Source organism: Natrix helvetica (assembly GCF_964273705.1).
Source record: "Natrix helvetica genome assembly, chromosome: 10".
Lineage (NCBI taxonomy): Eukaryota > Metazoa > Chordata > Lepidosauria > Squamata > Natricidae > Natrix > Natrix helvetica.
The window spans coordinates 13,401,137-13,422,411 of NC_138561.1; the positions used below are offsets into that span (position 1 = coordinate 13,401,137).

The 21,275-nt window shown below is 45.0% G+C and overlaps 1 protein-coding gene across 6 annotated transcripts; it reads right to left on the reverse strand.

The window, feature by feature from the left end:
• Positions 1–105: 105 nt before the first annotated feature.
• TSNAXIP1 (translin associated factor X interacting protein 1) lies at positions 106–21,253 on the reverse strand. 6 transcript variants are annotated; one of them, XM_081963559.1, is made up of 17 exons: positions 21,162–21,253; positions 20,501–20,589; positions 19,789–19,876; positions 17,673–17,773; positions 15,311–15,434; positions 13,987–14,080; positions 12,956–13,152; positions 11,609–11,744; positions 10,606–10,778; positions 9,552–9,711; positions 8,880–9,010; positions 8,223–8,351; positions 6,632–6,793; positions 4,595–4,704; positions 2,990–3,107; positions 1,733–1,839; positions 106–1,326 (listed from the first exon to the last, which is right to left on the reverse strand). In XM_081963559.1, exons 2-17 carry the CDS (start codon positions 20,551–20,553, stop codon positions 1,068–1,070), a joined length of 2,142 nt encoding a protein of 713 aa, XP_081819685.1. In that variant the 5' UTR covers positions 20,554–20,589; positions 21,162–21,253; the 3' UTR covers positions 106–1,067. The 6 variants fall into 6 exon arrangements, with proteins under 6 accessions (XP_081819685.1, XP_081819683.1, XP_081819684.1 ...); XM_081963557.1 differs by having other exon boundaries at positions 20,563–20,589; positions 21,162–21,230; XM_081963558.1 differs by lacking the exon at positions 21,162–21,253 and adding an exon at positions 20,769–20,793.
• Between the last annotated feature and the right edge of the window lie 22 nt (positions 21,254–21,275).

Below are 21,275 nucleotides of genomic sequence, written 5' to 3' on the forward strand. Positions count from 1 at the left end.
ATTAATAAATCAAACTATGGGGTGATCCAAGTCAGTGATGTAGCTATTCAACTACGCATATTCTGGAGACAGTCTATCCTGCTGAACAGATTTGTGTATATAAATTTATCCAACATTTGCATTTTTTCCAGCTGAGACTTACACGGCAACTTTGGAAAGAACAGCATAAACTATTCTCGTAACAGCAGGTTCCTTTCACATACTATGGAGGGAAAGTATACATTGGATTTTAAAAAATGGACAAAATGATTTTTTTTCATCCCTTGTAAGTTCATATCTGTTGCTCTGCAACACACTGGAAAAAGAATCCTCTAGCATAAAGCCCTTTGTTTTCAGACATAGAACACTTATAAGAAGTTTATTTAATAGTTTATTGTATCGTAACATCGTTTATATACAATGCATCACTAATCTGGAAACCATCAATTTTGAAGACTTGGTAAACTTCCCTTCCTTTTTTCAATGCAAACTGGAACTTAGAAAAAACACGTTGAAGTGCCCGGGGGGGGGGGGGTTATGTTGTTTAGCTACCTCTTCTTTTGCTTTAGCTGCCCTTGGTTTGTGTGTTAATAATGTAAACTTTTCTACACTTTCTAGCCCCCGGCTGGGCTGCAGATAGTTCAAAAGCGATAAATAAAACCCAAAACTTCTGAAATTGCATAAGGTTTAAATTATTTTAACATCCAGTCGGCTGTAACTGTCATTTTATCATTTCTTCGTGGGTTCCAGTGATTGAATATTTATGGGCACGAGAGAGGAAATTCTGGTACTTTTTGCAAGCAAACCTGAAGCTCTTGCCCAATTCACCTTAAACGCTTCCTACACAAGTGGAAATTACCCAGTCTGAGATGTGATGCCCCGGACTAAATGCTTTTGAGTGGATTTTAAGACATTTTAATAGCACACGCATTGGATTTTGTAATTCATTTTAAGCTTTATCTAAGGCTAAGGAAATCAACCGTTTTGCTCCTGGGTCTCAGTTACCAGCTGCGGATCTGTTCTCAATTCTCCCTCAACAGATCTTATCGTTTCAAGGAATCTGAGAGGGGGAGAGCAAGTGGGTTGAGTCAGATCCCGGAATGATCGGTTTCTTCGGCTGTGTGGGATGGGGGCGCATGCTGCGGCGGTCCCTGGGCCACTCCTTGCCTGTGGATATTTCCCGTCATAAGCCTTTGCATCAGAATTTCGATGGGAACGGAGACGGCAGGGTCCAGCTGATCTTTGGGAGCTTGGAAGGCGTAACAGAGGTAAGATTCCAAGGTCTGCTCAGTTAAGCCGTGGTCAATTATGCAGAAAGCTGCCCTCAGATCATCGGGCCTCACATCGCTGGGAAGAAGAAAGAGAGGAAAAGCCATTGCTGAGAAAGTATAAAAGCTACCTGATCTTATTGTCAAACCTGCGTTCTAAATCTCTAGCATTCCATTTTTGGAGTTTATTTTATTTATTTATTTATTTATTTATTTATTAGACTTCTAGACTGCCCCCTCTCCCCAAGGGGACTCGGGGCGGTGTACAGGCACAATTAAAACCATACAGTCAATAATACAAATAACTAAAATCAAATTAAATCCACCCCTGTACAAGTTGCCCATTTAAAGTTGACACTGTTTGTTCCTCCCAAGTTTCTCTCTCTCTCTCTTACACACACACACACACCAAAAAAGATTACCACGAATCTGAATTTAGATGTACTTAAACCAATGGGCGTCCCCCCCGCACCCCACATACTCACACCAAGGTTCCTAGTTCAGCCCGTAGTTCATTCAGATAGGTCTGTTTCTCCATCACATATTGGTTCCTAAGTTTTGTAATGATGGGTTCCGTTTTCCCTTCATCGTCCTGTAAATGAATGTTAAGTGTCAGGCTTGGAAGCCATCTTTGAATAGGGCCTCAAGCCTGCCACATATTCAAACGCATTGTACTGCGGGAAACTGGGAAGAGGGATTGTATGGAGCATAGGAGTTGTGTAGCCAAAATAACATTCCTTCTCAGAAAGTCAAGGTCACCTTGTCCGGGAGGCATCTTCAATTGGGACAGTACTTGATTGGACCATGTAAGAGACATTTGGGTGCTGGGCAGGGACTCGAACTTTCTTTTGGATGGGGAAAACCTGGAAATTTTCAGATTCGGGTTTTCCCAGATGTGCCAATATGACATCTCTAATAAAATGGAAGGTTGAAGAAACTCAAGCCTCGGAGTCTTCTTTCATTGGGGATGTTACTAGGAACCCTGACATTAAGTGCTGTAGCGGAGTGTAAGTTCATATGTTGCTATTAAGCATTTCTCTTCTCCCACCTGTGGGCAATTACTCAACATTACAATGAGTTGTTTTCCCCCCCTGAAAGAATACAGAGGATTCACCAGCTGGGTTTACATATTTTGACAACGAAGGCTTGTTTAACCGTGGTTTACTGAATAAAACTGCAACAGGCTGTGTTCCTAAAACGTCTCTTGTCATGTGGAGCCCTTTGCCCTCCCACCAGGAGCAAAATCCCACATGCGGACATGAGAAAACTGAACAGTGAAATATCTACCCTGTTTCTCCGAAAATAAGACCTCCCTGGATAATAAGCCCAATTGGGCTTTTGAGCGCATGCGCTAAAATAAGCCCTCCCCGAAAATACTGCAACACAGCAGCAGCCATGAGGTGACCATGCTTGCCGCCTCCTACACCTCAATAATAATAAGACCACTCTAAAAATAAGACCAAGCAGTTATTTCGGGGGTCAAAAGAAAATAAGACCCTGTCTTATTTTTGGGGAAACGTGGTAGAAGCAATATTTTATTTAATGATATTGTTCTTCACTCACCCACTATTGCAGATAAGCCAAAATCTTGTGATGTTTCCCCGCCCCACTTAAAATGGTAAATAATATCTTATATGCTTTCTCTGTTAGGCCCTGTTTTAGAAATCTAGTATTCTTAACACATCCCAGTTCCTCTCCTCCAATAAATACTGAACTGCTTCTTATCCAATGTTCCAACTTACCTCCAAGAATAACAGCTTGTACATAATACTATGAACGTTTGCTCCGAAGCCTGCTGCATCAAGTAACTCCAGGATTTCTTCGTCTGATTTAAGTGGAAAAGCTGTCTTCAAGGCAAAGCTGTTGCAGGAGAAAGAAAACATATTAGTTTTGGATATCAGTCTGTAATTCAGGCACAACTTTTTAAAAAAAGGGCTAACATTCCTTATGTTAGCCTGTTCTAAAAGGGGACGGACAACTGTATTCAATGTCTGACACTTTACTTTCCCCAAAACTGAGCAAACCAGCTGTGGAAGATGCTGGCTTTCCCTTACCCTTTGGCTACAGATTTTTATAGATAGATAGATGGATGGATGGATGGATGGATGGAATGGAGAGAAGATAAATTAGATATAGACAGATGATAAATAGAGATTAGAAACAGATATATTAGAGAGAGAAAGGGTACACAGATTGGGTGGATAGATATAGATAGATAGATCGCTAGATCACTAGAGGACAGACAGAAAGATACAGTAGATAAAGATTAGAGAAAGATATATTGGAGAGAGAAAGTAGATTAGATGGATGGATATAGGTAGGTAGGTAGGCAGGCAAGCAGACACACACAGATAGGGCAGACAGAAAGACGGATTGATAGATACAGTAGACAGAGATTAAAGATAGATATATTGGAGACAGAGACAGTAGATTAGATGGATGGATAGAGATAGATAGATAGAAGACAGACAGACAGAAAGATAGATGATAGATACAGTAGACAGATTAGAGAGATATATTAGAGAGAAAGTAGATTAGATAGATGGATGGATGGAGATAGATCGATAGATCGATAGATCGATACAGACAGACAGACAGACAAACAGAAAGACAGATGATACAGTAGACAGATTAGAGACAAATATTAGAATGTAGACAGATTAAATGGATAGAGATAAATATGATAGAATGAAAGATATAGATACAGAGAGAGAGATGGAGAGAGAAGGGGACAGATAGAGAGATGTAGATGGAGGGAAAGAGAAAGACAGAGATAGAGGCAGAGATAAGTATAGAGGAAGGAGAAAGAGAGAAGGAGATATATATATAGTGGGATTGAGAGAGATAGAGCTTTGCACACACACATACATGCCTGATGCACACTGCGTGTACGTGTGCAGTTTTAAGAAAACTTACTTGCTAGAGTAAGTGACACAGCTGAGGTGCAGCAATTCGCTCTGTCGCGCAAATCAGATGAGAAGATATAGATCAGTAAAGCGAAGTGGGAGGGGGGGCACCTGATGTCGGAGCGAACCAGTTCGCTCCCAGCTAATCGTCAGAGCTACCAGTTCTCACAACCTGTCTGAACCGGTCAAATCCCACCCCTAGATATAAGATACTCAGCAACAAAGCTTGGATTTGAACAACAATCTTTTGATAATCTGCATTGGTGTGTGGCTAGGATATAGTTTTTGAAATGTTTTAATATTTGAAAGATTTGTTCAATATTTGAAATATTAAAAACCCCAAGCATCACTGCATATCGGTTTAAAATATATGCCTATTTTTAGGGCTCCGGTTCTGGTTTATTGTCCTGTTGCAGGAAAGGATTACGCAGTGTCTCTTACAGGAATTGCTCTTCTGACAACTGGCCGGTATTTTCGGTATCGGCAATAGTCAGTTCTTTTAACAAGTTGTTAAGTTCCAGGAGGTGATTGTGATATACTCCCTCATCCACCTGTGAAAGAGATGGCGGAAGCATTAAGATGAAGCACGATCCAGTCCCCCACCCCTCTTGTCTGGATCATCAATCCCATCTTCCTTAGCCAGCATGGTTATCCTCTGGGGCAGGGATCTCTAACCTTGGCAACTTTAAGCCTGGCGGACTTCAACTCCCAGAATTCCCCTTTGCTTTGCTGGCTGGGGAATTCTGGAAGTTCAAGTCCGCCAGGCTTAAAGTTGCCAAGGGTTGTAAACCCCTGCTCTGGAGAATACCCAAGCAGTGATATGTTCGTTCAAGCATCTTGCAATGAACCTTCGTATGTTGATAAACTGGACAATGGAAACCCCATCAAGAACTAAAGTTCAGCAGGTCAAGCTAGTTTTCTCTAGCAATGGCAGAGTTAGGCCATTCATTCATTGAAACCACAGGTACGGCTCAGGTGCGCTGGTTGTTATTTTAATATGGCACATTGCAAAGGAAAGCACTAGCTACAGCGGTATTTCTCTTTCCAGCAAAGCCTCTTGGGTCAAGTAGGCTTCACAGAGATCCTTATAAAATAAAAAATAATAATATGTTGGTACAATTATGATTTGGCTTACTTGGAAATTGGTCCATCCAAGCATGGGGGGGGGGGGGGGGAAGAGACAACTAAAGACTGACCACATTTGGGGTGTGGAGGAGTAAAAAGTGCAGCAGGAGGTAAATAAGTTTGCCTTCTGGTTCACAGCTGTTTTGTGATGATAGCTATTGTGAACAGCTAAAGCTTTCCTGCAGAAATTACACTATCGGGGTGACCATAACATACTTTGCCCCACTCCTACCCTGTTTTCCTGAAAAAAAGACCTCCCCCGATAATAAGTCCAATTGGGCCTTTGAGCGCATGCGCTAAAATAAGCCCTCCCCGAAAATATTACAACACAGCAGCAGCCACGAAGTGACCACACTCACCGCCTCCTGCACCTCAAAAATAATAAGACCTCCCCGAAAATAAGTCCAAGCGCTTTTTCGGGAATCAAAAGAAAATAAGATCCTGTCTTATTTTGGGGGAAACATAGTAGGTGTTTCGGAGGTGAAGCAGTTGACTCTCCAATTTAAATTGAGAATTTTATTTAATCCAGATTGCCAACGCAGCTATCCAGCAATCCTATTCCATCAATCCTATCTTGCAACTGAATCCATGCCTTTTGTCTCTTTAGTGCTTTTGCCCTTTTGCACAATGTGCATGTTGATAATTATTTTTCTTGGCTTTATTGTCTTCAGCGTCGCAGGGATAGGAATCCATCACAAAAGCTAATCCTAATTTGTCAAATTAAAAAAAAACCTAATTCACACTATTTTTATCCTGCCCATTATTGATAGTTTTTGTGATACTTGCTTTCATCAAGCTTCAAAATCCCGTATTTATAATAGAACCCCGGAACAAGGAGTGCTCCTATTCTTTTTAATCTGTCAGATGCCACCTTATGCTTGCTGGGTTTCACTGTTAGGCGGTGACAGACTGCCATGAACTGTGCCGAAGGAGAATGAAGTGGGGAAATGCGTGGGAAATAGAAAGTAGATGCTGTGCTTTCTCGAGAGACTGCCTCAAGGTTACCCAGAAACGAGGGAGCTGCATACCAACTATACTTGGACTGACCTTTATGAAAACATCTTGCATGAACTTTGATTACATTGGGATGGGCCATGAGAGGCAGTAAAGGGGGGAAGGAAAAGTAGAATTTAGGAATTTTGGTGCGCGATTCTCGGTTCTGGTTATGCAATGCTGCAATACACTTGATCGCTAATAAAGCTATACCTTTCTCAACAAATGGAGCCAACAAACGTTTTTATCTAGAGATTCAAGCTGTGGGCAACCTAATGGTACCACTGATCCAAAGAACCCCCCTGTGGCATGCGCCGATTTATGTATTTCTTTGTTATCCTAAGCAAGTAAGAGACTCACATTTCCTGTCAGGATGTTAAGAAACAAGGCCATCATTTCATTCGACCGAAAGAGCTTGAGGTTTTCATAGACGCTATAAGTCCAGTCAAAAGCAGCACCTTCACCGTATTTTTTCTGAAAAAAGCCTAGGAAGAAATCAGAGAGGCTAGACTGTCTCCCTTTCTGTAAAAAAAAAAAAAGCAAGCAGAAGAAGACACTCAGATTAAAGGCCAGATCGGATATCCTGAAAACGGTAGACTTAGCAATTGCATTGGAGTTTAATTCAATTCAGTACAGGAGGTCCTCAACTTACAACCACAAATTGGGAACTGAATTTCTGTGGCTAAGCAAGGAATTGTTAAGTGAGTCAGGTTGTTGTTTTTTGCTACAATTGTTAAGTGAATCACTGCAGTTGTTAGGTGGTGATTAAGCAAATTTGTCTTAACGAAGCCGGCTGGGAAGTTTCACAAATGGCAATCACGTGACCCTGGGATGCGGCATCCATCTTAAACGCTCGTTACCAAGCGCCCACATTTTGATCACATGACCCTGGGGATGCTGCCATGGTTACAAGCGCGAGAGCTGGTCACCATTTTTTTCAGTGCTGTTGTCACTTCAAACAGCCGCTAAACAAAATGGTTATAAATTGAGGACTACTTGTACTGAAAGAAAGGAGGATTTTTTTTACCGAGCCTGAAGCATGTAGGGAGAGCAGAAAATGCCCCTTCCTCAACTGCAAAACGCAAGCTCCTTCTCACTGGGCCACACTAAAGGGGAAAGGGAGGGGGGGGCTGCCTGAACCTCCAGTTTGCACCTGGCTTCCCTTTTTCTAGGATGCAGACCCCAGAACTCCCTCTTCCCAAAGTGGGTGCTAAATTCTCTCTTGCTAATATGACCGCTTCGCACAATGCAAGACACTTAATTGCGCTTCACTTTTAATGAATACTTGATGTTTAACTCCAAATAGGTTAAGATAAATGTAAAGGTTCCGCTTGGACGTATGTGCTAGTCATTCCCGACTCTAGGGGGCGCTGCTCATCTCCGTTTCAAAGCCGAAGAGCCAGCGCTGCCCGAAGATGTCTCCGTGGTCATGTGGCCGGCATGACTCAACGCTGAAGGTGCACGGAACGCTATTACCTTCCACCAAAGGTGGTCCTTATTTTTCTACTTGTATTTTTACATGCTTTTGAACTGCTAGGTTGGCAGAAGCTGGGACAAGTAACGGGAGCTCACTCCATTACGCAGCGCTAGGGATTCGAACTGCCGACCTTTCTGATCGACAAGCTCAGCGTCTTAGCCACTGAACCATCTGATCCTGTGTGCCTCCTCAGGCTTAAAGCTCAATAAATCGCCTGCTGGCAGCTATTGCACATTGGTGTTTGTGAAACATATTTTGAGCGAATGGAGCCGCAGCAGAGGGATGAAAGAGCCACATGTGGCTCCAGAGCTTCAGGTTGATGACCCCTGACCTCAGAGCAACCCATGTTCAGGGGGCTCCTGGATCTCCTCAGGCTAAACCCAACCCCTCAGCCAGCTACGGTATCCTGGATGTCAGCTCTACAGAGACTCATTCGCCCCTATAGGAGGAGAGAGAGAGGAAAAGCAAAGAGACCTGTTGATCTGATATAATTTTTTCCCTCCAGATCTCCCTCAAAAGGGCCACGACTTCCTTCTTGGACAGCTTCTTGTTTCTAACCATGCCATCACATCTCAGATACGGGGGAATCTTTTCACTTCTTCCCTGTGGAGAAAAAGAACTGCTTACTGTGGGTTCCCCATATGTGCTAGCTGTTTCTGACTCTAGGGGGCAGTGCTCATCTACGTTTCAAAGCCGAAGATCCAACGCTGTCCGAAGACATCTCCATGGTCATATGGCTGGCATGACTTAAAGCCAATGGCGCACGGAACACTGTTACTTTCTCACCAAAGGTGGTCCCTATTTTTCTACTCGCATTTTTACATGCTTTCGAACTGTTAGGTTGGCAGAAGCTGGGACGGGAGCTCACTCCATTACGTGGCGCTAGGGATTCGAACCACCGAACTGCCGACCTTTCTGATTGACAAGCTCAGCGAGTTAGCCACTGAGCCGCCGCGTCCCTTATTATTAATATTAACGTGAATGATCTTGTAAATGCTGAAGGCTGTCGCACAGAGATATTGGTACCCAGATAGCACACTGTTTAAGGAAAGATGAAATGTTTATGTGTTGAAAGGTAAAAAATATTTTTTTTAAAAAAAGCCACAGAAGGACTTGCAAGCCCAACCATACCCGCCCGATGAAGGTGTCCCGCTCTCTCAGGAGACCCCCGCCAATTTCCTCCAAAAGCACGTCGAGCAGCTGGTCGCTTGTTTTGCCCACAGACAAGTTGTTCCAGCGTTCATTACCACCAAGAACGACGTCTGTAGGAAGAGGAATATAATATCAGGCAGGACAGGAATCTGAAACGAGGAGGAGCGCTTTAAATTTTTAAAAATCACCCGCAGTAAAAAATATGCGTAACAGAAGGCTAGAATAAATACAGCTAGTCCTCAACGTACGACCACAGTTGAGCCCAAAATTTACCTTGCTAAGTGAGAAATTTGTTAAGCGGGTTTTGCCTCGTTTTAACGACTTTTCTGGCCACGGTTGTTAATTGAATCATTGCAGTTCTCAAATTAGTAACCCGGTTGTTAAGTGAATCTGGCTACTCGGTTGACTTTGCTTGTCAGAAGGTCGCAAAAGGAGATCACATTACTCGGGGACACTGCGACCGTCATAAATACGAGTCAGTTACTAAGCAGCCAAAATAAATCACGTGACCATGGGGATGCTGCGATGGTCATAAGTGCGAAAAATGCTTATAAGTCTCTTTTTCAGTGCTGTTGTAACTTTGAACGGTCACTAAATGAACTGCTGTAAGTCGAGGACTACTTGTGCAACATCGGTTGCATTAAATTGTACCTCCACATTTGCTCCAGTCAGGGCGAGGTGTGGACGTCCGCTGGACATTCATGAGGTCATTGAAGTAGCGGTCTCGGTCCTCTGAAACTTGTTTGTGTATATCCAACATGATCTCATATTCATCCTGAAGTTCATCAAAATCTTTTTGAAGTGTTGACAACTGAAGGGTAAGAGGAACAAAGGATGAGAATGAGGAGGAGATCTGAAGTTCTAGGTAAGTGATCTTCTGGACTGAGGAGGTGGAAAGGAATTAAAATATCTCCCGGGAAGATAGTGAGAAAATGGAGAAGAAGACTACAAACAAACTCCGATCAAGGGTAAATAGAATTTGAAAGATCTCTTCCTACACGAAGAGATAGATTTGCTGGTTTCTAGTTCAGTTCTACCTCTAGAGCAAGAGTGTTAAACTCAAGCAGTGGTGAAATTCAACTTTTTTTTATTACCGGTTCTGTGGGCGTGGCTTGGTGGGTGTGGTGTGGCTTGGTGGGCGTGGCTGGGGAAGGATACTGCAAAATCTCCATTCCCACCCCACTCTGGGGCCAGCCAGAGGTGGTATTTGCCAGTTCTCTGAACTACTCAAAATTTCCGCTACTGGTTCTCCAGAACCTGCAGAATTTCACCCCCTAAACTCAAGGCCCGGGGGCCGAATCCGGCCCACAGGGTGCTTAGATCTGGCCCTGGAAATAGCAAAGGACCAGCCTGCGGTGCCTCTGCCAATGAAAACGGAGCTCAAGCGGCCCGCAAGCAGCCCTCCCGAACGGTGTTATTGCTGGTCGATAGTTGCAGGAGGCTGTCGCAGCTGGAAACGGAGGTCGGGAGGCCATTTTTGCTGGCAGAGCACTCGGGCCACCATAGGCGCCCCCCAGCACGAGTGAGATCCAGCTGGCCACACCCACCCCAGCTCCCTGAGGTCAAAGACAACCCTGATGCATCCCTCAATGAAATCAAGTTTGACAGACCTGCTCCAAAGTGTGTGGAAAGGACAGCCAATACTAGATCTCCTCCTCCATTATGGAGAATTTGCCAATTTCCCTGCGTTTCTTCCTTAACGTACCTTATCAGCCAAATCATTGTATTTTTGTTGCTGCAGTTCAAACTCCCTTCTGGGCACCACATCTCCGTAGTTTGCCTGCATGGTGTTCAGATCCACTTGAGCTTTGGTGAGGTCCTGGCGGGCTACCCTCAGCGCAACCTTCAGCTTCACTGTGTCCTCGTCCAGAACGTCCTCTAGAAGAGAAGAAAGAAGTCCAGGAAGGGTCAGGGGACACTTGAAAAATCACACCAAAGTGGGAGAACCTTGAACCTTCAGATTCACTAAGCAGGAAAAAAAAATCCCACTGGCAATCGGTCAAAAATCAAGGACAGGGGAGAATGGAAAAGCCAAGATCTAGGCTAGGCACTGCATGAAAGGGTCAGGGTTCCAAGTAATAGACCAGGGGTCCCCAAACTTGACAACTTCAACTTTGGGAGTTGCCATCCACAAGTCTTAAAGTTGCCAAGTTTGAAGACCTCTGTAATAGACCCATAGCAAGCAAAAACTCCGAGGCAGGTGAATTTCTCAAAGAATAGCTTTATTGGATATATCATATTGGCACAGACTGGTAAAAAACCGACTCTGAATATTCCTACCTAATTAAAAGTTCTCCCCCAACCCGAACAATCAATAACATGGCTCAATCAAGATGCTGTTGGTTGCCTGGTGACCTCACTCCTCCTTCCTCGGCCCAGGTGTGAGAATGTCCTTGGTTCCCAAGATAAAGTATTTTATTTTGGCTACAAAACCCCAGCTATCTCTAATCCTTCCTCCCTATCCCTCAGCTCCAGTGTGGCAACACTGAAGCTCCAAGATGGCTCCAGTCAGGTCAGCTTCAGGGTTGACAGGAAGTACATTAAAAAAAATACACAATGTAAATCAGTGCTAAGGTTCCGATGAGCATGACTGCCACTGTGTGAGTTTGCTGGCTGATTGTCAACCCAGCATCTCAACCAGATGGGCCAGCGGGCTCCTCGGCAGAGGATGATGAACTAGCGGGAAAAACTGAAGCTCTTTCTTCTACCTTGCTCCTTGGTGAGCCTCAGTTCTTCCTTCTGACGGTACATTTCGTTGAGGTCCAAGAGTAACAGCTTGCGGGCATCACACTCATTGAGATAACGAAGATATTCCTCGGCCAACGTCTTTCGCAGTTTAGCCACCTGTACGATGGAAGAAGATGGGGGAGATGGAGGCCCCATCATTAAAAGTGACATCTTCATTTCAGTAGTGGGGCCTTCTTCTGGAACATTGTATTAGATACCCAGTACGTAACTTTGATGGGCTTAAAAAAAAAACTCAAAAGGAGATGCTACCTTCTGAAACACAGCCTTCATCAAACAAACATAGAGGTCGTCTTTCACTTACAACAATTAGTGCCCGTTCGATATTACAACAGTACTGAAAAAAGTGGCTAATGACCGTTTCCCACACTTAACAACCATTGCAGCATCTCCATCCTCACATCGGGTGCTTGGCAACTGACTCATATTCATGACGGTTGCAGTGTCCCAGGATCATGTGTTCCCCTGCTGTGACCTCCTGATCAGCAAAGTCAGTGGGGGGTGGGGGGTGGGTGTCAGATTCACGTACCAGCTGTGTTACTAACTGAACAGCTGCAGGGATTCGCTTAACAGCTGTGGCAAGAAAGGTTGTCAAATGGGGCAAAACTCACTGAACAACTGTTCAACAGAAACGTTGGGCTCAGTTGTCCTTGTCAATTGAGGACTACCTCCTGTGGTGGGCTGCTGCCAGTTCGGGAGCAATCCCGTCCTATATCACTGTGTTTTTGACGCCGCAGACGTATGGGAGGCACAGATGAGCGAACTGCCGTGTTTTGAGGCCGCACGCATGCGCAGATGGGGCGCGCGTGCTCACATTTCCAGTGGTGGGCAAACTGGTTGTTACAGTATGTGACGCTCACCTCTGACTACCTGCATGGGACAAATGCTGATAAAGAGCCTATGTTTTACCCTGTATTTGTCCATTAGACAAACTGAGCCACTTGCAATTTTGGCCTGTTTTGGAGGACACCAAATATTGTACAATACTCTACGTCAAGAACATACTTTCTTCTGTTAGGTATAATGAAATAGCTGCACTCTGTCCTAGGAACCGATGATTAAGGCACAAACCTGATTTCCTGCTGCCTGATAACTACAATCACATATTCCATGTGAATTACTCTCTGTGGCTGTCTCTTCTTATCCTGCTTTTCTTTTAACAAAATCAGCAATGGAGACCTGAGGAAGGCAGTCCAATGAGTTTTTGAAAAGGCACACTTGTGCTTAGCAAGTGTGCCTTTTCTTTAGCTACCCTCCAATTGCTGAGGCCCAGATGATTAAAGGATGAATAAGGCCAGGAAGGGACTTGCCTGGGTCTCTAGCGAACATTTTTCCTCCTGCATTTTGTCGATCAGCTTCAGCAGATAGAGCCGTTCCTCCTTCAATTTCGCGATTTCAATTTTCTCCTGCTGTTGAAAAGCCAGGATTTGCTGAGTACATCGATCAGAGGCTGTGACCAGAACACCGTTCACTGATTCCAGAGTGAGGATTTTTTCCTGCAGATGGGCTACGGGTAGACAGACACATCTCCGAGTTACGAAAAGTCATTGTTATGGTCCACCGGCGGCCTGTGGAGCTGGCAGCAGAGTCGGACAGTGAGGAGGTTGGGGAGGAACATGGGCCAGTCCTGGAGTCTGGGGAAGGCTCGGATGAGGGCTCTGCGTCAGAGGCAGAGGGGGGGGGGGCAAGGTCATCTGATAGTTATGTGCTGCCTCCGGAGTCTCCAGAGTCTGACTTCAACAAGGCAGAGGAACAGTGCGCGCATGCGCAGAGCTGCCAGAAGGCAAGAACAGTTAAGACAAAAAGGGCGACTCAGGAGGAAGGCTTGGAGATGATTGGCCCCTCCCACAGGACATAAAGGAGAAGCAAATGGACGTGAGCCTTTGCAGGAAGCAATTTTGTTCGTTCTGGTTGGTTTGAACTCTGAAGCTCCGTGTTGACTCTGTGCTCCATTTGGCCTTGCAAAACTAATTGGCAATCAGGCCTCTGGCAGCGTTTCAAGAGAGATAAAGGTGGGTGCTTATCAGCCTTACCCTGAAAGACTATGGCAGACTTCTGTCGGACTCTTCACAGACTGGTTGTGACTCATGAACATAACTCACAGCCATTTAAATAAAAAGAGGGTTTTTGGGACCAAGCATGTGATTTTTACTGTTTCAGGAAGCCTATGTCAGAACAGTCATGAGACCTGTGGATCATAGGGCTTTTTAAGAGCACCGGATTTAAAATGATTTTAATCTCTGTCTACTACTGGTATGGAATCTCCTTAGAACCCACTGTGAAAATTAGCCAGTTCAATATCACTGTAACATTTACTAAGGTGATGTCAAAGCATTCTCACCTATAGTTGATTCATACTCCCTCTTGATAGAAGCCAGCAAAGGTTTGTAAGTCTTGAATTCTTCCATGAAACATTCGAATACTTCTCTATAAGGCTAAAAATAGGAAAGGGGAGAGGGAAGAGAGAGACAGAAATGAAAAATATATGCTGGCTGGGGAATTCTGGGAGTTGAAACCCACGCATTTTAACATTGCAAAATTTGAAAAACACTGCATTAACAGTGTTGTTCTATTCATACCACAGTGGGGCACTGGATCCACCTCTTTTGCCTTGAAAGAGTCTTGGCGGACTTAATAAATAAAACTTTATAATAGGGATAGGCATTGCATTGAAAGCCAGTTTGATGTAGTGATTAAAGTGCTGGCCCAGAAACCAGGAGACTGTGAGTTCTAGTCCTGCCTTAGGCATGGAAGCCAATTGGGTGAGTTTGGGCCAATCACCAGGAGATGGTGAGTTTTAGTCCCACCATAGTCATGGAAGCCAATTGGGCGAGTTTGGGCCAATCACCGGGATATGGTGAGTTCTTGTCCCACCTTAGGCATGAAAGCAGGCTAAGTGACTTTCTCTCAGTCACTCTCTCACATCCCAATCCATCTCACAGGACTATTGTTATGGGGGAAAATAAGAACAGGGTGGTGTATTATATATGTTCATCACCTTGGGTTACTTATAAAGGCAGGATAAAAAAATCTAATTAAGAAATGCATTTGGTCTCTAGGAGCTTGATAAGAGCCGAGGTGGCGCAGTAGTTAAGAGTGCAGTACTGCAGGCTACTTCAGCTGATTGCTAGCTGCAGTTCGACAGTTCGAATCTCACCAGGCTCCAGGTTGACCCATCCTTCCATCCTTCCGAGGTGGGTAAAATAAGGACTCAAGACTGTTGGGGCCAAGAGGCTGACTCTGTAAACTGCTTAGAGAGGGCTGTAAAAGCACTATGAAGCGGTATATAAGTCTAAGTGCTATTGCTAGCGCTGACCTGCAGTCAGCATGCCAGTGATTCAGAGGTCTGTGTGGCCATGTCTTAGCCATAAAAAAGCTTGAATTTCTATTTAATTTAATGTTTTTAGTTTCCTCCCTTCCTGGTCAAGGAGGAGACTTTTTTCCCCTTGATTCTATGTGTTTTAAAACCAAAATTAAAAACATTCTTACAGCATGCCTTCTGGTTTTCGTACGTAACTCAGAGGAGCAAAATCCGTGCTTCCGTTTAGCCGCTATTGTCAAATATCAAAGATATTCCTATAGACTAATCGTACATCCTTGAGCCCCCCACCCCCCCTGCAGGTTTAAAGCTTCCTGCATTCCCTGCAGAGCCCTGCTTCTCAAACCTGGAGCTTAAGTTCTTGAACTTTTCCTTTGGTCAAATCAATCGCTTGCAACTCTGCCCGCAAATAGGACTCCAGCTGTTCAAGGTAACGTGGCTTTGAAATCGGCATGAGGGGTTTGCTGGTGCTGAAAGGCAGAATATTAGCATTTGGACGGGATATGACATTTTGCCCAGGTTGAACATTCACGACATTACAATGACAAGCACCAGGGTAGTCAACAAAGCCTCCCCAGCAGATGTAAGCCAGTCAAAAGTCAAATGCTCAAAGCAAAGTCGGGTGCCGCTTCCGGACAGAGACGACCGCTGGCTTGAAAGAGGGGTAAAAGAGGCCATTTATGTTAACACTGAGCAGCCCTCTCTCAACGGAGAGGGAGGGATAAGACCCCACCTCTGTCCAATGCAATGCATTTAGCAGTTCCAAGAAGATTCCACAACCAATTGCATCCTGATTCAGGTGACGCCTGTTCTGACCGAGGCTTCCCCAAAAAGCACCAAGCAGAGTCCTGGTCCCGACAAAACCCCTTTTATTAAACAAATGTGAATTCCTCTCATTCACTTTCAGCAAAGGCCTGGCAAACCGTCTTTCAAAGGAGTATTTGTGACTACAGACCTTATCTATCTTGGAACGCTGCCATGTAAATATTTTCCAAAGGAGGTGCTGTGCAAGGAAAGACTGGGCACAGAGTCTCTGAGATTCACGGACAGATCTCCACACTCTTGAAATGAATCTAACGACTGAATGAACAAATTGTTTCCTGCAAAAGCCCCCTCCCCTTTCACTCCTCTTTTATTTCCTACGGGAGGTCCTAATCACCTTCTACCTGTGACTTTACTCCCAAGTCGACCCTGATTTCTGAGTTGTTCTTTTCTTCTGGCAGCTCTGCGCATGCACACACTGGGAACAGGCTCCAGCTGTTTCTCTGCCTCACTGCTGTCTAGCTCAGTAGGCACCTGATTACTGCCAGACGGCCTTGGCCACCTCTCTGCCCCCGATACAGAGCCCTCTTCCGAGCCTTCCCCAGCCTCCAGGACTAGCCAATGCTCCTCTCCAACCTCCTCACTGTTTGACTGTGTTGCCAGCTCCGCTGGCTGCTGGCGGGCCACAACAACCCCGAGGGCACAGATTAACTCCCAAGTAGCCTCAAGAGTTCTCAGGGAGAGCGCTAATGACCAGATGACTGCAAAAAATACAAACCTCCCATTCCCCCCAAAATCCTGTCAAAACTAATCCTTCCACAGCCGGCACCATCCTGCCAGAACCGATGGAACTTCTTGGGATGAGAAGCAAAACATTTCTTTGTTTCCTCAAGGGAAAAAACCCCAGTCCAGGCGCCTTTTGAAAAAACACCTTTTGAGTCAGTGTCTCTTTCTAGAGAAGAATTCCAGCTGGGACAATTTCAGACTTGTAAAAAATCCTCAGCCTCCTGTGATGTGAAGTTTTGTTCGCAAAGCCCGCGGTGAGCCAGAACTGCCATCCAATTTTTCTGCAACGTGGTGGCAGGGATAGATGTTTAAAATACATAGGGGAGTAACTCCAATTAACATTGGATTTAAACGTCCAATTTTTGCTGCTTTTTGTCCCGGGCTCACTATATGGGGGATTGTAGGTCTCAAAAATGTTACACCCCCACTTCGCTGCCCTGCTTGTGCTTTTCACAGCCTCTTACGAGGGAGCACAACGTGTTAGGAATTTAAACGCCTGTTTTTTAAAGCGACGTCTTTGGAGCTGCAAAACGACTAGTTCGAAGCCTCTAGGCTCACAAGTAGTAAGGCTGGAATGAAAAATGGGAATGGTATCGTCTTTCAGGATATGATTTTTTTTTTTTTAGCCCAATATTTTCTATTCATATTGATAGATATTTCAAGATTTAGAAGATTTCAGACATCTTCCTTCCTGATCTGGTAGATTCCCAACCTGATATGTAAATCCATTTTTAGTAAAAAGAAGGCAAAGGGATGGTTTAAATGAAAATCAAGAAATCAAATGGTTCCAAATGGTAATAGCTCAGTTGCCAACAGTCTGTGTAACCCCATTCCTTTGGTTCAGTAAATCTTCCTTAAAAAAACCTTCCCAGAATCTTGCTTGGGAGGAATCACTTTTGGTTGGAAGCAGCTGCCTGAAAGCCTGATATTAAGTACCTTTGCAATCATATCCCTCCCTTGATGATGCCAGGGATTCTTCCCTTGTAAATGCAGCAACTGCTCTACTATAGACTTACAACATCTTGCCACGTTAGCAGGGAATCGGCCTCTTCTGAACAGATGGCTGGGTGTATCGCTGTGTTTATTTGAACACCAAATTTCCTGGCTTTTTTTTTTTAAAGTCCACAAGTTTGACATCTCAATGCCATATCCAGACCTACCTTTGCCAACCGGGGAGAGTGCACGGTTTTCGGTTCTGAAGGATCCCTTGCCCTGGTTCATAGGCTGGCCAGGTGGACAAGTGGCTGCTACTTGACTGCACCTAAGGAGGATAAAAATAGGCCAGTCCCTTTTCTTTCCATAAAACAGGTCATTTCCTCGGTTTTTTAAATCTATAGATGCAACTTTAGGAACAATCCTGAGAAAGCCTAAATCACAATCTTAGTCCCAAAAGCCCTCCTTTATTTATATGGCTGTAAATTATGGTCATTCACAGCCCGCATGGTTTCATAAGCAATCTGTGAAGGTTCTGACAGATGTCTGCTCAAGTTGCCACAGTCTTTCAGGGGAATGTTGATAAACACCCACCTTATCTCCCTTGGAATGCAGCCAGAGATCTAATGCAGAGCAAGGCCAAACTTAGCACAGAGTCAAACAGAACTTTTCAAAGCTTGAACTGACCAGATGAACTAATTGCTTCCTGCAAAAGCTCATGTCCAGTTCGCTTCTCTTTTATGTCTTATGGGAGGGCCCAATCATCTCCAAGCCTTACTCCCAAGCCTACCCTGTTTTCTTAATTGTTCTTGCCTTCTAGCATAGGTTTGCCGTCCCGGTTGTAGCAGCTCTCTGCATGCGCACACTGGGAACAGGCTCCCGTTGTTCTTCTGCCTCACTGATGTCAGACTCCGGAAGCAGCAAATAACTACCAGATGGCCCTGGCCCCCTCTCTGCCTCCGATGCAGAGCCCTCATCAGAGCTTTCCCCAGATTCCAAGACTGGCCCATGTTCCTCCCCAACCTCCTCACCGTCTGAATCTGCTGCCAGCTCTGCTTGCCTCTGGCGGGCCACAACAATAGTTTATAAAATCCAAATGCAATAATTTTATTTTTGTGGGGAAGCCTAATGACCAGATGAATTGCGGCTTAGCAAATCTGATGTCCTGCTGTTAGCCACTGGGAGGAGGAAATTCATGGCATCCCACGCTCTAATTGTTTCTCCATAAAGTGGACTTAGAGGAAATAGTACAGTGTTTCTCAGCCTTGACAACTTTTTTCAGTGCCTAGAATTTCCAAGCCAGCTTCCTAGTTCGGATAATTCTGGGAACTGCAGTCTGAGCATCTTCAAGTTGCTGAGGCTGAAAAACACTGGAATAGTCCTTCAGACAGAAAGTTGTCCTTCACTGCATTTCACTGAGGAATCCTGCTGCTTGAAGCAAAAGAAAACATGGCATAAGAGCCAAGGTGGCGCAGTGGTTAGAGTGCAGTACTGCAGGCTCCTTCTGCTGACTGCCGGCTGCCTGCAATTTGGCAGATCGAATCTCACCAGGCTCAAGGTTGACTCAGCTTTCCATCCTTCCGAGGTGGGCAAAATGACGACTCCGTAAGCCGCTTAGAGAGGGCTGTAAAGCCCTGTGAAGTGATATATAAGTTAAGTGCTATTGCTATAGCTATCTTCTTTCAGTGGCAGAATCTTTCTTCAGCATTGTCAACGGCTCACTATTTTCCATTATATCTCAAAGACAACACACTGAGGGTGGACAGCAGAGGTGGGTTGCTCCTGGTTCGGCCCAGATTGGGTGAACCGGTAGTAGCGATGGCAGGAGGCTCCGCCCACCCGCCCACCCACTTCTGCGCATGTGCAGAAGCGTTACATGTGCAAGCATGCCCGAACCAGTAGTAAAAAAATTGGCAATCCGCCACTGGTGGAAAGAATGGTCTACTCTAGTGCTTGTCAACCTCATCTCAACCTCGTGTTTCTCAACATTAAGATGTGTGGACATCAACTCTCAGAATTCCTCAGCCAGCCATGCTTGCTGGGATATTCTGAGAGTTAATGTCCACACATCTTAAAGTTGGTAAGGTTGAGAAACATGGGTCTCCTCCAACATTTGCTATGCCTCTCAGCATATGCTGTTGAAGGGGGCACCGTCATTTTTTGTCATGGTAGAGGCTCTCCTGTAAGGCCCAGGATGCTCAAGATTACCAGGTAGTTTGCAAGGCCTGAGTATCTGATACCGAAACCTGCCAGTTTAGGCCACAGAATTATGCACAGATGTTGTGGCACATGTTGGCCTCTGCCAAAGTGAAAAGATGGGCTAGCTGAGGAGGAGCTACTCACCACATATTTCTGTTTCTTCTGAGATGAGACCTTCACAACAGGCAGGTTTTTACCAGTTACACTTTGAGAAGAGTGATTAAATGAGGCCCTGTGGTATAGCAAGAAACAGGAGTTAGAGAACTCATGATCAAAGGGAGACTCGTTCTGTGTAATCCCAATTCATACCACTCTTTTCACTGCCCAAATTCAGCCATTGATAGTCCTTGACTTACATTAGTTCATTTAGGGGCCCTTCAAAGGTACATTACTGAAAAAGTGACTTATTGCTCTGACCTAGGCTTCCAAAGAGCATGAAGCAAACTCCCTGTCCCAACAAAAAACCCTTTTACTAATTTCCTTCTTACCCATATTTGTCCAAGGCAGTTTGTTTTTAAATGGGAGAACATACATTTCCTTATTGTTTTTCTATTTTTTTTCTTATATTGACCAAAGGCCTTCAAAAATGCCAATACTGTTTTACATACAGGAATATGTATATAATTCAATTTCCATTAAATTGTTTTAGATGTTTTTTTTTTACAAGAAAAGGGTCCCCCCCCCAAGTGTTGTTTGTTACAGATTAGATGTTATCAGGCTCAATTCAACGGCCCATCTATATTGCAACAGAAATCTGCTGAAATCTATTCCCAAGATTGCTTTCCTCCACCTGAATCTCCAAATGAGCTAGGCAACCACTCCCATTGTCACCAACCCACCCGGGCCACAGTTATACTGTTGATAATTATGGAAATTGGAGTGTAAATATAGAATTAATGTTCTCTTCATTACAGATACCTTTTATCAGCTTCTAGACTGTCAGACCTAGAATATTAAGAGAGGGAAGTATATAGGTTAATATCCCAAGGAACGTTATTTTTTTTAAAAAAAGCTCCAATTCAACAATGCAAACTATGCAAAGGAAGGCTCTTTAATTAAGCCTCGCGATCATGAGTAACAGGTGGCAGCCCATCCATTCCTCCCCACCTAATAATCCGAATTACCCGCAGAAAACAGACCAACCAGGTGGGCGGGGCGACCTCTTTCCCCGCTAGCCAATCAGGAGCGAGGTACCTGCGGCGGCCCGGCCCATGCGGAGACGTCGAGGAAGGAGGCGCTTGCGCAGTGAGGTCACCGTAGGGGCGGGGCTGACAGAACCCGTCCTGGTTGGCTGGAGGATATAAAAAGGCACCCCGCCCTTCCCTTGACTGGGACTGCTGGGAGTTGTAGTTCAGTCTCGCAGTCGGCGGCTCCACAAGAACCGCGACCAAGCCAAGGCCTGCCAGGACCGACCGCTGAAGGAAAAGCCGCCTCTTCGGCGTGACGAGCTTCCCAACCTGGACGGGGCTGCTTGCCTATTTTCCCTCACTTTAAGCGCCCTTCCGAAGCGGACTCACCCGAGGAAAAGGGAGGGGCGGGCCTCCATGGCTGCGGAGAGGGGAACAGCCGCGGAGGCTGTTGACGGAGGGTCGGCAAGGCAACAGGCTCCGCCCCTCGCCGTTTGAGCGAGG

Bases quoted from the DNA above. Each gene is read 5' to 3' on its own strand.
- TSNAXIP1 (XM_081963557.1), bottom strand. From the start codon at position 21,190: ATGGAGGCCCGCCCCTCCCTTTTCCTCGG. The intron at 6,794-8,222 runs GTCTCTTTGCTT...TTTTTTTTACAG, and splicing joins AAATTATATCAGATCAACAG to AAAGGGAGACAGTCTAGCCT. The intron at 3,108-4,594 runs GTAAGAGACACT...CTCCTGCAACAG, and splicing joins TTGTCAGAAGAGCAATTCCT to CTTTGCCTTGAAGACAGCTT.